General features: G+C 56.9%; 1 protein-coding gene across 1 annotated transcript in view; it reads right to left on the minus strand.

Moving 5' to 3' along the window:
- Positions 1-13,665, minus strand: part of LOC308160250 (SRSF protein kinase 3) — a gene marked incomplete at both ends in the record, with an annotated part of 97,127 nt that extends 83,462 nt beyond the window's left edge. The window contains one exon of the mRNA XM_080534168.1: positions 13,205-13,665. Within this exon, the coding sequence (XP_080390294.1) occupies positions 13,205-13,665 (461 nt within the window). The remainder of the gene's footprint in view (positions 1-13,204) is intronic.
- Positions 13,666-15,228: the final 1,563 nt, after the last annotated feature.

A 15,228-nucleotide genomic window follows, 5' to 3' on the forward strand; every position in this document is an offset into this window, starting at 1 on the left:
GAGGGCCTCCTGGTGCAGCTCTGTGATGGAGAGCCTCCTGGTGCTGGTGAAGCTCTGTGATGGAGAGCCTCCTGGTGCAGCTCTGTGATGGAGAGCCTCCTGGTGCAGCTCTGTAATGGAGAGCCTCCTGGTGCTGGTGAAGCTCTGTGATGGAGAGCCTCCTGGTGGAGCTCTGTGATGGAGAGCCTCCTGGTGCACTTCTGTGATGGAGGGCCTCCTGGTGCAGCTCTGTGATGGAGAGCCTCCTGGTGCTGGTAGAGCTCTGTGATGGAGAGCCTCCTGGTGGAGCTCTGTGATGGAGAGCCTCCTGGTGGAGCTCTGTGATGGAGAGCCTCCTGGTGGAGCTCTGTGATGGAGGGCCTCCTGGTGCAGCTCTGTGATGGAGAGCCTCCTGGTGCTGGTGAAGCTCTGTGATGGAGAGCCTCCTGGTGAAGCTCTGTGATGGAGAGCCTCCTGGTGGAGCTCTGTGATGGAGAGCCTCCTGGTGGAGCTCTGTGATGGAGGGCCTCCTTGTGCAGCTCTGTGATGGAGGGCCTCCTGGTGCTGGTGAAGCTCTGTGAAGGAGAGCCTCCTGGTGGAGCTCTGTGATGGAGAGCCTCCTGGTGGAGCTCTGTGATGGAGAGCCTCCTGGTGGAGCTCTGTGATGGAGAGCCTCCTGGTGGTGCTCTGTGATGGAGAGCCTCCTGCTGGAGCTCTGTGATGGAGAGCCTCCTGGTGCAGCTCTGTGATGGAGGGCCTCCTGGTGCAGCTCTGTGATGGAGGGCCTCCTGGTGCAGCTCTGTGATGGAGGGCCTCCTGGTGCTGGTGGAGCTCTGTGATGGAGAGCCTCCTGGTGGAGCTCTGTGATGGAGAGCCTCCTGGTGGAGCTCTGTGATGGAGGGCCTCCTGGTGCAGCTCTGTGATGGAGAGCCTCCTGGTGCTGGTGAAGCTCTGTGATGGAGAGCCTCCTGGTGGAGCTCTGTGATGGAGAGCCTCCTGGTGCAGCTCTGTGATGGAGGGCCTCCTGGTGCAGCTCTGTGATGGAGAGCCTCCTGGTGCAGCTCTGTGATTGAGAGCCTCCTGGTGGAGCTCTGTGATGGAGAGCCTCCTGGTGCTGGTGAAGCTCTGTGATGGAGAGCCTCCTGGTGGAGCTCTGTGATGGAGAGCCTCCTGGTGCAGCTCTGTGATGGAGGGCCTCCTGGTGCAGCTCTGTGATGGAGAGCCTCCTGGTGCAGCTCTGTGATGGAGGGCCTCCTGGTGCAGCTCTGTGATGGAGAGCCTCCTGGTGCTGGTGAAGCTCTGTGATGGAGAGCCTCCTGGTGGAGCTCTGTGATGGAGAGCCTCCTGGTGGAGCTCTGTGATGGAGAGCCTCCTGGTGGAGCTCTGTGATGGAGAGCCTCCTGGTGGAGCTCTGTGATGGAGAGCCTCCTGGTGGAGCTCTGTGATGGAGGGCCTCCTGTTGCAGCTCTGTGATGGAGAGCCTCCTGGTGCTGGTGGAGCTCTGTGATGGAGAGCCTCCTGGTGAAGCTCTGTGATGGAGAGCCTCCTGGTGGAGCTCTGTGATGGAGAGCCTCCTGGTGGAGCTCTGTGATGGACGGCCTCCTGGTGCAGCTCTGTGATGGAGAGCCTCCTGGTGCTGGTGAAGCTCTGTGATGGAGAGCCTCCTGGTGAAGCTCTGTGATGGAGAGCCTCCTGGTGGAGCTCTGTGATGGAGAGCCTCCTGGTGCAGCTCTGTGATGGAGGGCCTCCTGGTGCAGCTCTGTGATGGAGAGCCTCCTGGTGCTGGTGGAGCTCTGTGATGGAGAGCCTCCTGGTGGAGCTCTGTGATGGAGAGCCTCCTGGTGGAGCTCTGTGATGGAGAGCCTCCTGGTGGAGCTCTGTGATGGAGAGCCTCCTGGTGGAGCTCTGTGATGGAGAGCCTCCTGGTGCAGCTCTGTGATGTAGAGCCTCCTGGTGGAGCTCTGTGATGGAGAGCCTCCTGGTGGAGCTCTGTGATGGAGAGCCTCCTGGTGGAGCTCTGTGATGGAGAGCCTCCTGGTGCAGCTCTGTGATGGAGGGCCTCCTGGTGCAGCTCTGTGATGGAGAGCCTCCTGGTGGAGCTCTGTGATGGAGAGCCTCCTGGTGGAGCTCTGTGATGGAGAGCCTCCTGGTGCAGCTCTGTGATGGAGGGCCTCCTGGTGCAGCTCTGTGATGGAGAGCCTCCTGGTGCTGGTGAAGCTCTGTGAAGGAGAGCCTCCTGGTGAAGCTCTGTGATTGAGAGCCTCCTGGTGGAGCTCTGTGATGGAGAACCTCCTGGTGGAGCTCTGTGACGGAGAGCCTCCTGGTGAAGCTCTGTGATGGAGAGCCTCCTGGTGCAGCTCTGTGATGGAGGGCCTCCTGGTGATGCTCTGTGATGGAGGGCCTCCTGGTGAAGCTCTGTGATTGGGAGCCTCCTGGTGCTGGTGAAGCTCTGTGATGGAGAGCCTCCTGGTGAAGCTCTGTGATGGAGAGCCTCCTGGTGCTGGTGGAGCTCTGTGATGGAGAGCCTCCTGGTGGAGCTCTGTAATGGAGAGCCTCCTGGTGGAGCTCTGTGATGGAGGGCCTCCTGGTGCAGCTCTGTGATGGAGAGCCTCCTGGTGCTGGTGGAGCTCTGTGATGGAGAGCCTCCTGGTGGAGCTCTGTGATGGAGAGCCTCCTGGTGGAGCTCTGTGATGGAGAGCCTCCTGGTGCAGCTCTGTGATGGAGAGCCTCCTGGTGAAGCTCTGTGATGGAGAGCCTCCTGGTGATGCTCTGTGATGAAGAGCCTCATGGTGAAGCTCTGTGATGGAGGGCCTCCTGGTGCAGCTCTGTGATGGAGGGCCTCCTGGTGGAGCTCTGTGATGGAGAGCATCCTGGTGGAGCTCTGTGATGGAGAGCCTCCTGGTGGAGCTCTGTGATGGAGAGCCTCCTGGTGGTGCTCTGTGATGGAGAGCCTCCTGCTGGAGCTCTGTGATGGAGAGCCTCCTGGTGCAGCTCTGTGATGGAGGGCCTCCTGGTGCAGCTCTGTGATGGAGGGCCTCCTGGTGCAGCTCTGTGATGGAGGGCCTCCTAGTGCTGGTGGAGCTCTGTGATGGAGAGCCTCCTGGTGGAGCTCTGTGATAGAGAGCCTCCTGGTGGAGCTCTGTGATGGAGGGCCTCCTGGTGCAGCTCTGTGATGGAGAGCCTCCTGGTGCTGGTGAAGCTCTGTGATGGAGAGCCTCCTGGTGCAGCTCTGTGATGGAGAGCCTCCTGGTGCAGCTCTGTGATGGAGAGCCTCCTGGTGCTGGTGAAGCTCTGTGATGGAGAGCCTCCTGGTGGAGCACTGTGATGGAGAGCCTCCTGGTGCAGCTCTGTGATGGAGGGCCTCCTGGTGCAGCTCTGTGATGGAGAGCCTCCTGGTGCTGGTGGAGCTCTGTGATGGAGAGCCTCCTGGTGGAGCTCTGTGATGGAGAGCCTCCTGGTGGAGCTCTGTGATGGAGAGCCTCCTGGTGGAGCTCTGTGATGGAGAGCCTCCTGGTGGAGCTCTGTGATGGAGGGCCTCCTGGTGCAGCTCTGTGATGGAGAGCCTCCTGGTGCTGGTGAAGCTCTGTGATGGAGAGCCTCCTGGTGAAACTCTGTGATGGAGAGCCTCCTGGTGGAGCTCTGTGATGGAGAGCCTCCTGGTGGAGCTCTGTGATGGAGAGCCTCCCGGTGGAGCTCTGTGATGGAGGGCCTCCTTGTGCAGCTCTGTGATGGAGGGCCTCCTGGTGCTGGTGAAGCTCTGTGAAGGAGAGCCTCCTGGTGGAGCTCTGTGATGGAGAGCCTCCTGGTGGAGCTCTGTGATGGAGAGCCTCATGGTGAAGCTCTGTGATGGAGAGCCTCCTGGTGGAGCTCTGTGATGGAGAGCCTCCTGGTGGAGCTCTGTGATGGAGAGCCTCCTGGTGGAGCTCTGTGATGGAGAGCCTCCTGGTGGAGCTCTGTGATGGAGGGCCTCCTGGTGCAGCTCTGTGATGGAGAGCCTCCTGGTGCTGGTGAAGCTCTGTGATGGAGAGCCTCCTGGTGAAGCTCTGTGATGGAGAGCCTCCTGGTGGAGCTCTGTGATGGAGAGCCTCCTGGTGGAGCTCTGTGATGGAGAGCCTCCTGGTGGAGCTCTGTGATGGAGGGCCTCCTTGTGCAGCTCTGTGATGGAGGGCCTCCTGGTGCTGGTGAAGCTCTGTGAAGGAGAGCCTCCTGGTGGAGCTCTGTGATGGAGAGCCTCCTGGTGGAGCTCTGTGATGGAGAGCCTCCTGGTGGTGCTCTGTGATGGAGAGCCTCCTGCTGGAGCTCTGTGATGGAGAGCCTCCTGGTGCAGCTCTGTGATGGAGGGCCTCCTGGTGCAGCTCTGTGATGGAGGGCCTCCTGGTGCAGCTCTGTGATGGAGGGCCTCCTGGTGCTGGTGGAGCTCTGTGATGGAGAGCCTCCTGGTGGAGCTCTGTGATGGAGAGCCTCCTGGTGGAGCTCTGTGATGGAGGGCCTCCTGGTGCAGCTCTGTGATGGAGAGCCTCCTGGTGCTGGTGAAGCTCTGTGATGGAGAGCCTCCTGGTGCAGCTCTGTGATGGAGAGCCTCCTGGTGCAGCTCTGTGATGGAGAGCCTCCTGGTACTGGTGAAGCTCTGTGATGGAGCGCCTCCTGGTGGAGCTCTGTGATGGAGAGCCTCCTGGTGCACTTCTGTGATGGAGGGCCTCCTGGTGCAGCTCTGTGATGGAGAGCCTCCTGGTGCTGGTAGAGCTCTGTGATGGAGAGCCTCCTGGTGGAGCTCTGTGATGGAGAGCCTCCTGGTGGAGCTCTGTGATGGAGAGCCTCCTGGTGGAGCTCTGTGATGGAGGGCCTCCTGGTGCAGCTCTGTGATGGAGAGCCTCCTGGTGCTGGTGAAGCTCTGTGATGGAGAGCCTCCTGGTGAAGCTCTGTGATGGAGAGCCTCCTGGTGGAGCTCTGTGATGGAGAGCCTCCTGGTGGAGCTCTGTGATGGAGAGCCTCCTGGTGGAGCTCTGTGATGGAGGGCCTCCTTGTGCAGCTCTGTGATGGAGGGCCTCCTGGTGCTGGTGAAGCTCTGTGAAGGAGAGCCTCCTGGTGGAGCTCTGTGATGGAGAGCCTCCTGGTGGAGCTCTGTGATGGAGAGCCTCCTGGTGGAGCTCTGTGATGGAGAGCCTCCTGGTGGAGCTCTGTGATGGAGAGCCTCCTGGTGGAGCTCTGTGATGGAGAGCCTCCTGGTGGAGCTCTGTGATGGAGGGCCTCCTGGTGCAGCTCTGTGATGGAGAGCCTCCTGGTGCTGGTGAAGCTCTGTGATGGAGAGCCTCCTGGTGAAGCTCTGTGATGGAGAGCCTCCTGGTGGAGCTCTGTGATGGAGAGCCTCCTGGTGGAGCTCTGTGATGGAGAGCCTCCTGGTGGAGCTCTGTGATGGAGGGCCTCCTTGTTCAGCTCTGTGATGGAGGGCCTCCTGGTGCTGGTGAAGCTCTGTGAAGGAGAGCCTCCTGGTGGAGCTCTGTGATGGAGAGCCTCCTGGTGGAGCTCTGTGATGGAGAGCCTCCTGGTGGAGCTCTGTGATGGAGAGCCTCCTGGTGGTGCTCTGTGATGGAGAGCCTCCTGCTGGAGCTCTGTGATGGAGAGCCTCCTGGTGCAGCTCTGTGATGGAGGGCCTCCGGGTGCAGCTCTGTGATGGAGGGCCTCCTGGTGCAGCTCTGTGATGGAGGGCCTCCTGGTGCTGGTGGAGCTCTGTGATGGAGAGCCTCCTGGTGGAGCTCTGTGATGGAGAGCCTCCTGGTGGAGCTCTGTGATGGAGGGCCTCCTGGTGCAGCTCTGTGATGGAGAGCCTCCTGGTGCTGGTGAAGCTCTGTGATGGAGAGCCTCCTGGTGCAGCTCTGTGATGGAGAGCCTCCTGGTGCAGCTCTGTGATGGAGAGCCTCCTGGTGCTGGTGAAGCTCTGTGATGGAGAGCCTCCTGGTGGAGCTCTGTGATGGAGAGCCTCCTGGTGCACTTCTGTGATGGAGGGCCTCCTGGTGCAGCTCTGTGATGGAGAGCCTCCTGGTGCTGGTAGAGCTCTGTGATGGAGAGCCTCCTGGTGGAGCTCTGTGATGGAGAGCCTCCTGGTGGAGCTCTGTGATGGAGGGCCTCCTGGTGCAGCTCTGTGATGGAGAGCCTCCTGGTGCTGGTGAAGCTCTGTGATGGAGAGCCTCCTGGTGAAGCTCTGTGATGGAGAGCCTCCTGGTGGAGCTCTGTGATGGAGAGCCTCTTGGTGGAGCTCTGTGATGGAGAGCCTCCTGGTGGAGCTCTGTGATGGAGGGCCTCCTTGTGCAGCTCTGTGATGGAGGGCCTCCTGGTGCTGGTGAAGCTCTGTGAAGGAGAGCCTCCTGGTGGAGCTCTGTGATGGAGAGCCTCCTGGTGGAGCTCTGTGATGGAGAGCCTCCTGGTGGAGCTCTGTGATGGAGAGCCTCCTGGTGGTGCTCTGTGATGGAGAGCCTCCTGCTGGAGCTCTGTGATGGAGAGCCTCCTGGTGCAGCTCTGTGATGGAGGGCCTCCTGGTGCAGCTCTGTGATGGAGGGCCTCCTGGTGCAGCTCTGTGATGGAGGGCCTCCTGGTGCTGGTGGAGCTCTGTGATGGAGAGCCTCCTGGTGGAGCTCTGTGATGGAGAGCCTCCTGGTGGAGCTCTGTGATGGAGGGCCTCCTGGTGCAGCTCTGTGATGGAGAGCCTCCTGGTGCTGGTGAAGCTCTGTGATGGAGAGCCTCCTGGTGCAGCTCTGTGATGGAGAGCCTCCTGGTGCAGCTCTGTAATGGAGAGCCTCCTGGTGCTGGTGAAGCTCTGTGATGGAGAGCCTCCTGGTGGAGCTCTGTGATGGAGAGCCTCCTGGTGCACTTCTGTGATGGAGGGCCTCCTGGTGCAGCTCTGTGATGGAGAGCCTCCTGGTGCTGGTAGAGCTCTGTGATGGAGAGCCTCCTGGTGGAGCTCTGTGATGGAGAGCCTGCTGGTGGAGCTCTGTGATGGAGAGCCTCCTGGTGGAGCTCTGTGATGGAGGGCCTCCTGGTGCAGCTCTGTGATGGAGAGCCTCCTGGTGCTGGTGAAGCTCTGTGATGGAGAGCCTCCTGGTGAAGCTCTGTGATGGAGAGCCTCCTGGTGGAGCTCTGTGATGGAGAGCCTCCTGGTGGAGCTCTGTGATGGAGGGCCTCCTTGTGCAGCTCTGTGATGGAGGGCCTCCTGGTGCTGGTGAAGCTCTGTGAAGGAGAGCCTCCTGGTGGAGCTCTGTGATGGAGAGCCTCCTGGTGGAGCTCTGTGATGGAGAGCCTCCTGGTGGAGCTCTGTGATGGAGAGCCTCCTGGTGGTGCTCTGTGATGGAGAGCCTCCTGCTGGAGCTCTGTGATGGAGAGCCTCCTGGTGCAGCTCTGTGATGGAGGGCCTCCTGGTGCAGCTCTGTGATGGAGGGCCTCCTGGTGCAGCTCTGTGATGGAGGGCCTCCTGGTGCTGGTGGAGCTCTGTGATGGAGAGCCTCCTGGTGGAGCTCTGTGATGGAGAGCCTCCTGGTGGAGCTCTGTGATGGAGGGCCTCCTGGTGCAGCTCTGTGATGGAGAGCCTCCTGGTGCTGGTGAAGCTCTGTGATGGAGAGCCTCCTGGTGCAGCTCTGTGATGGAGAGCCTCCTGGTGCAGCTCTGTGATGGAGAGCCTCCTGGTGCTGGTGAAGCTCTGTGATGGAGAGCCTCCTGGTGGAGCTCTGTGATGGAGAGCCTCCTGGTGCACTTCTGTGATGGTGGGCCTCCTGGTGCAGCTCTGTGATGGAGAGCCTCCTGGTGCTGGTAGAGCTCTGTGATGGAGAGCCTCCTGGTGGAGCTCTGTGATGGAGAGCCTCCTGGTGGAGCTCTGTGATGGAGAGCCTCCTGGTGGAGCTCTGTGATGGAGGGCCTCCTGGTGCAGCTCTGTGATGGAGAGCCTCCTGGTGCTGGTGAAGCTCTGTGATGGAGAGCCTCCTGGTGAAGCTCTGTGATGGAGAGCCTCCTGGTGGAGCTCTGTGATGGAGAGCCTCCTGGTGGAGCTCTGTGATGGAGAGCCTCCTGGTGGAGCTCTGTGATGGAGGGCCTCCTTGTGCAGCTCTGTGATGGAGGGCCTCCTGGTGCTGGTGAAGCTCTGTGAAGGAGAGCCTCCTGGTGGAGCTCTGTGATGGAGAGCCTCCTGGTGGAGCTCTGTGATGGAGAGCCTCCTGGTGGAGCTCTGTGATGGAGAGCCTCCTGGTGGAGCTCTGTGATGGAGGGCCTCCTGGTGCAGCTCTGTGATGGAGAGCCTCCTGGTGCTGGTGAAGCTCTGTGATGGAGAGCCTCCTGGTGAAGCTCTGTGATTGAGAGCCTCCTGGTGCAGCTCTGTGATGGAGGGCCTCCTGTTGCAGCTCTGTGATGGAGAGCCTCCTGGTGCTGGTGGAGCTCTGTGATGGAGAGCCTCCTGGTGAAGCTCTGTGATGGAGAGCCTCCTGGTGGAGCTCTGTGATGGAGAGCCTCCTGGTGCAGCTCTGTGATGGAGGGCCTCCTGGTGCAGCTCTGTGATGGAGGGCCTCCTGGTGCTGGTGAAGCTCTGTGATGGAGAGCCTCCTGGTGGAGCTCTGTGATTGAGAGCCTCCTGGTGAAGCTCTGTGATGGAGAGCCTCCTGGTGGAGCTCTGTGATGGAGAGCCTCATGGTGAAGCTCTGTGATGGAGAGCCTCCTGGTGGAGCTCTGTGATGGAGAGCCTCCTGGTGGAGCTCTGTGATGGAGAGCCTCCTGGTGAAGCTCTGTGATGGAGGGCCTCCTGGTGCAGCTCTGTGATGGAGAGCCTCCTGGTGCTGGTGGAGCTCTGTGATGGAGAGCCTCCTGGTGGAGCTCTGTGATTGAGAGCCTCCTGATGGAGCTCTGTGATGGAGAGCCTCCTGGTGAAGCTCTGTGATGGAGAGCCTCCTGGTGCAGCTCTGTGATGGAGGGCCTCCTGCTGCAGCTCTGTGATGGAGAGCCTCCTGGTGCTGGTGAAGCTCTGTGATGGAGGGCCTCCTGGTGGAGCTCTGTGATGGAGAGCCTCCTGGTGAAGCTCTGTGATGGAGAGCCTCCTGGTGCAGCTCTGTGATGGAGGGCCTCCTGCTGCAGCTCTGTGATGGAGAGCCTCCTGGTGCTGGTGGAGCTCTGTGATGGAGAGCCTCCTGGTGGAGCTCTGTGATGGAGGGCCTCCTGGTGCAGCTCTGTGATGAAGAGCCTCCTGGTGCTGGTGAAGCTCTGTGATGGAGAGCCTCCTGGTGAAGCTCTGTGATGGAGAGCCTCCTGGTGGAGCTCTGTGATGGAGAGCCTCCTGGTGGAGCTCTGTGATTGAGAGCCTCCTGGTGGAGCTCTGTGATGGAGAGCCTCCTGGTGCAGCTCTGTGATGGAGGGCATCCTGGTGGAGCTCTGTGATGGAGAGCCTCCTGGTGGAGCTCTGTGATGGAGGGCCTCCTGTTGCAGCTCTGTGATGGAGAGCCTCCTGGTGCTGGTGAAGCTCTGTGATGGAGAGCCTCCTGGTGGAGCTCTGTGATGGAGAGCCTCCTGGTGGAGCTCTGTGATGGAGAGGCTCCTGGTGGAGCTCTGTGATGGAGAGCCTCCTGGTGGAGCTCTGTGATGGAGAGCCTCCTGGTGAAGCTCTGTGATGGAGAGCCTCCTGGTGGAGCTCTGTGATGGAGAGCCTCCTGGTGGAGCTCTGTGATGGAGGGCCTCCTGGTGCAGCTCTGTGATGGAGAACCTCCTTTTGCTGGTGAAGCTCTGTGATGGAGAGCCTCCTGGTGAAGCTCTGTGATGGAGAGCCTCCTGGTGAAGCTCTGTGATTGAGAGTCTCCTGGTGATGCTCTGTGATGAAGAGCCTCATGGTGAAGCTCTGTGATGGAGAGCCTCCTGGTGGAGCTCTTTGATGGAGAGCCTCCTGGTGCAGCTCTGTGATGGAGGGCCTCCTGGTGCAGCTCTGTGATGGAGAGCCTCCTGGTGCTAGTGAAGCTCTGTGATGGAGAGCTTCCTGGTGAAGCTCTGTGATGGAGAGCCTCCTGGTGATGCTCTGTGATGAAGAGCCTCATGGTGAAGCTCTGTGATGGAGAGCCTCCTGGTGCAGCTCTGTGATGGAGGGCCTCCTGCTGCAGCTCTGTGATGGAGAGCCTCCTGGTGCTGGTGAAGCTCTGTGATGGAGGGCCTCCTGGTGGAGCTCTGTGATGGAGAGCCTCCTGGTGAAGCTCTGTGATGGAGAGCCTCCTGGTCCAGCTCTGTGATGGAGGGCCTCCTGCTGCAGCTCTGTGATGGAGAGCCTCCTGGTGCTGGTGGAGCTCTGTGATGGAGAGCCTCCTGGTGGAGCTCTGTGATGGAGGGCCTCCTGGTGCAGCTCTGTGATGGAGAGCCTCCTGGTGCTGGTGAAGCTCTGTGATGGAGAGCCTCCTGGTGAAGCTCTGTGATGGAGAGCCTCCTGGTGGAGCTCTGTGATGGAGAGCCTCCTGGTGGAGCTCTGTGATTGAGAGCCTCCTGGTGGAGCTCTGTGATGGAGAGCCTCCTGGTGCAGCTCTGTGATGGAGGGCCTCCTGGTGGAGCTCTGTGATGGAGAGCCTCCTGGTGGAGCTCTGTGATGGAGGGCCTCCTGTTGCAGCTCTGTGATGGAGAGCCTCCTGGTGCTGGTGAAGCTCTGTGATGGAGAGCCTACTGGTGAAGCTCTGTGATGGAGAGCCTCCTGGTGAAGCTCTGTGATTGAGAGCCTCCTGGTGATGCTCTGTGATGAAGAGCCTCATGGTGAAGCTCTGTGATGGAGAGCCTCCTGGTGGAGCTCTTTGATGGAGAGCCTCCTGGTGCAGCTCGGTGATGGAGGGCTTCCTGGTGCAGCTCTGTGATGGAGAGCCTCCTGGTGCTAGTGAAGCTCTGTGATGGAGAGCTTCCCGGTGAAGCTCTGTGATGGAGAGCCTCCTGGTGATGCTCTGTGATGAAGAGCCTCATGGTGAAGCTCTGTGATGGAGAGCCTCCTGGTGGAGCTCTGTGATGGAGAGCCTCCTGGTGGAGCTCTGTGATGGAGAGCCTCCTGGTGGAGCTCTGTGATGGAGAGCCTCCTGGTGCAGCTCTGTGATGGAGGGCCTCCTGGTGGAGCTCTGTGATGGAGAGCCTCCTGGTGGAGCTCTGTGATGGAGAGCCTCCTGGTGGATCTCTGTGATGGAGAGCTTCCTGGTGCTGGTGAAGCTCTGTGATGGAGAGCCTCCTGGTTCTGGTGAAGCTCTGTGATGGAGAGCCTCCTGGTGCTGGTTAAGCTCTGTGATGGAGAGCCTCCTGGTGAAGCTCTGTGATGGAGAGCCTCCTGGTGGAACTCTGTGATGGAGAGCCTCCTGGTGGAGCTCTGTGATGGAGAGCCTCCTGGTGGAGCTCTGTGATGGAGAGCCTCCTGGTGGAGCTCTGTGATGGAGAGCCTCCTGGTGCAGCTCTGTGATGGAGGGCCTCCTGGTGGAGCTCTGTGATGGAGAGCCTCCTGGTGGAGCTCTGTGATGGAGAGCCTCCTGGTGCTGGTGAAGCTCTGTGATGGAGAGCCTCCTGGTGAAACTCTGTGATTGAGAGCCTCCTGGTGGAGCTCTGTGATGGAGAGCCTCCTGGTGGAGCTGCAAATCCCTTTCCTCCCTCACCCCCTCTTTCCCTCTCCGTTTTGCGAATGCTATTATTACAGCTTTTAATTTATCCTTCATCCCTTCCCACCACACACACACATCACTCTCATACATCTGGTCTTCCATTGCAACACTCACACACTCTCTTACCATCACCCCAAAACGTATATCTTTAAGTAAACTTGCATTAAAGCACCATGTCCCTCCTCTTCCCCCTACGTTCCCCGCACCTAGCTGGAAAGACTGAGCATCGTGGTCACTAAAGGCCATAAACCGATACTCAATACCTTCCAACCAGGTGCCTCACCTCCCTCTTCACTAAACACAAATCGATCCTTGATTGTCTCAAAACCCCCATCACCATTTGTCTCCTTGAAAAAACCTGTGCATCAGGGTGCCCCTCCCTCCATATATCCACCATTCCTCTTGTGCGCATCATTTCTAACAATACTGGGCGTGACGGATCATTCCTAAATTTCACCCCCCTTGTTACATCTAACCTATCCACCACCACATTATAATCCCCAACCATAATACAATTCCCAACACATTTCTCTTTCAAAGATTAAAAAAAAACGTTTCTATATTTATCCACATTTGGTGCATATATACAATACAGTGCATACTCAATCCCTTGATATTCAAACCCCACTCCCACCACTCTTCCCTCATTGTCATTCATTATGTTCCTTACATTGTTCACCACCCCATTCTTTACCAAAATAGCCACCCCACACGCATACACTGTTCCATTGCTCCCATAAACTTGTCCATTCCACCTCCTTCTTACCTCCTCCATTATGTCCTCTGTCCAATGCGTCTCTTGGAGGCATTATGATCTCCTCTCTGTATGCTGCCAACACAAACTCCATCTTCTTCCTATCTCTGAGTCCATTTGTGTTGACAGCAACAACCCTGACCATCGTCAAGATTACAAAAAAAAGGAACATATACACCGCCATGTCATTTTCCTACCCTGGTCTTCTTCCCTCGTGCACCTTTTGCACCCCTTCCTGATCTTGTCCTCACCCTCTGTACATCCGCATATAGTCCTTCATCGGAACCTTTTCTTTTCCACACGCCCTCTGTTGAAGGCCCTGCCTCATCCATTTCTCCATCCCTTACTGCATCATCGAAGCTGGCTCCAATCTCCTCTCTCTCTTTACCCTCCACTTCCACCGGACCAGGCCCCTCCGCTCCTCTCTCCACTTCCGGCTCCAACTGAGTCTCCTCCACCACCTCAGCTTGTCCTCCTCCCTCCGTCACGTCTTCATGGCTCCTTTCCCCACCTTCTCCTTGTGTCTCCACCTCTTCCTCCTCCACCACCTCCTCCTCTCCCTCCATCTCCTCTTCTTCGTCCCCCTCCACCTCCACCTCCTCCTCCTCCTCCTCCTTCTCCTTCTCCTTCTCCTCCTCCTCCTCCTCATCACTGCTCACTCTCTCTCCTCCATCATATCTCCTTCCGATGCATTCACGTGCATAATGTCCTTGTTTATTGCATTTGAAGCACACGAACTCCGGGCATTCTCGAATGACATGTCCTGGCTTAATGCACAGCCTACATACCGTCACTTGCTTATCGTGAATCACCCTAAAGTGATCCACTCCAATATGGCAAAGACCTCACCTCTTCGGTGAACTTCACCTTCATGTATCGGGTCCCGTCTGCTATGTCCGTTCCCGGCCACGTCTTTCTCTTGATCGGTGACACCACCTTCACCCCCCACGACTCCAGCCTGTACCTGATCACGTCGTCCTTCAAATAGACCGGGAGATTTAAAAACGAGACCACCATCTCATCCACTGCCAAGTCCTTTCCCATTATTCTCACGTCTTTTATCATAAATCCGTCCGTGAGCTTGTCCTTCCCTCTCCTCGATGCCAGCGTGATCTCATATTTTCTGTCTCCTTTCGCCCGACAGCCCTCCACATTTCCACACACCTCCTTTATACCTCGTAACATTTCCATCATAGTAATATTGCTTCCCTGCTCCAGTCCCACTTCCACCGTCAAGCTTGCGTCGTACCGTTTATCCGTGTTGCTTTCATCGTCGTCCATTCCATTCGCTGTGTTCGTTGCCATGTCGTCCGTCCTTAGAAGCCCCCGATCAGCACGAAGCTGTCGGGGTACTCAAACCCAAAACTCGCTTAAATATAGATGTTATAATGTTCGCTTGTTGTTTGCCAAACTCGCTCAAACTTTTTCCAGACTCTCGCTCTCGTTCACTTCCGCTCATGCGCATAGACACCGGCTCTACCTCCTGAGCTACAGCCGCCCCTCCTGAGCTGCTGCTGATCCTAGCACTCTCACCATTGGTTCAGTGAATCAACTGATTTCCAAAACCTTTATAAGCTGCAGGTGTCACTACTGAGCTGGAACAAAAGCCTGCACTACTGTGGATCCCCAGGCCAGGAGTGGAGTTGACAATGACCATGTCTCTATATATTACCTCCAGTGGCTTGCGTTCTGGTCTCCTCTTGGCTCAGGACCCAGCTGTAAAGCCTCAGTCAGTCATTAGTGCTGAGGGGCAGAAGATGTCTCAGGAGGACCTTAACTGCTCCTCCTGAGACATCTTCTGCCCCTTAGCACTACGTCTCCTAAAGACACCCGCTTTCCCCTCTAATGTGTCCCTAAAAACTTATATTGCCCCCCTTGTACTGTTTCTCTGTTTCTCCAGTGTAAAAAAGAAAAGAAAAAAATGACAAAGAAAACTAGGTTTAGAAGAAGGTGATAGGAGAAGGTTTTTCCTGCTATCAATGGCCCCGGGCCTGAGCTGGATTACTCTTCCTGCTACGAATGGTTGACTGATGATTCACATGCTTAGTATTCAAATGTATTGATTGTAAGTCGCTTTGGAATAAGGCGTCTGCTAAATGCCCAAAATGTTTTTAAAAATGTCATTATTGTTCTCCTATTCCAATGTGTTGAAACATGAGCAGTAACACAAGGACTGAGGCTGCAGTCTGATTCTCTATCTTACTCTTGAATGTGATTCGCTCACCCCCCCTTGTGGATTCTAAAGGAAAGGACAGGTGTAGGAAACTGCCTCTACCCCAAGCTTAAACCAATCCAGTGCTTTGAAATCTATGAGAAGGAGTAAACAAGCCCAGACGTCAGGGAGAACAGTAGAGAATCAGACCACTGGCCCAGAGCTGTATGTTGATGAGACAGAATTATAATAATAGTAATAATATATTTTATTTTAAAAAAACTTTCTCAAACTCAAGGACACTGTACAGAAAAAAAGAAGAGAAGCATGACAATAAACAACAAAAAGAAACACAACAAACAAAAAGGCAGCAATGGGGCAAGTCAGGACCTATGCCATGCTGTACAAAGGCGAGTCTTAACAGATACGTCTTGAGTCTGGTCTTGAATGTGGTGTGAGTATCAGAGCATCGGATGGCTGGTGGAAGGATGTTCCACAGCTTGGGTGCAGCAACAGAAAAGGCAGTCGCCAAGTGTGCCTCACCTAGTGTGGGGTATGATGCAGTGGAGGCTCCTCCATAGAGGTGGAGGAGGCCTGGCCTCCCCAATAATTTGAGAGAAGAGAGAGAGATTTTAAAAAGCAATAATTATATTTTTATTTTTTATTTATTTAACAAAAAAAATATTTTAAATTGTTTTATATTAATATTATTTATT

This window comes from Nansenia antarctica, assembly GCF_963989245.1.
Source record: "Nansenia antarctica genome assembly, chromosome: 6".
NCBI classification, from domain to species: domain Eukaryota; kingdom Metazoa; phylum Chordata; class Actinopteri; order Argentiniformes; family Microstomatidae; genus Nansenia; species Nansenia antarctica.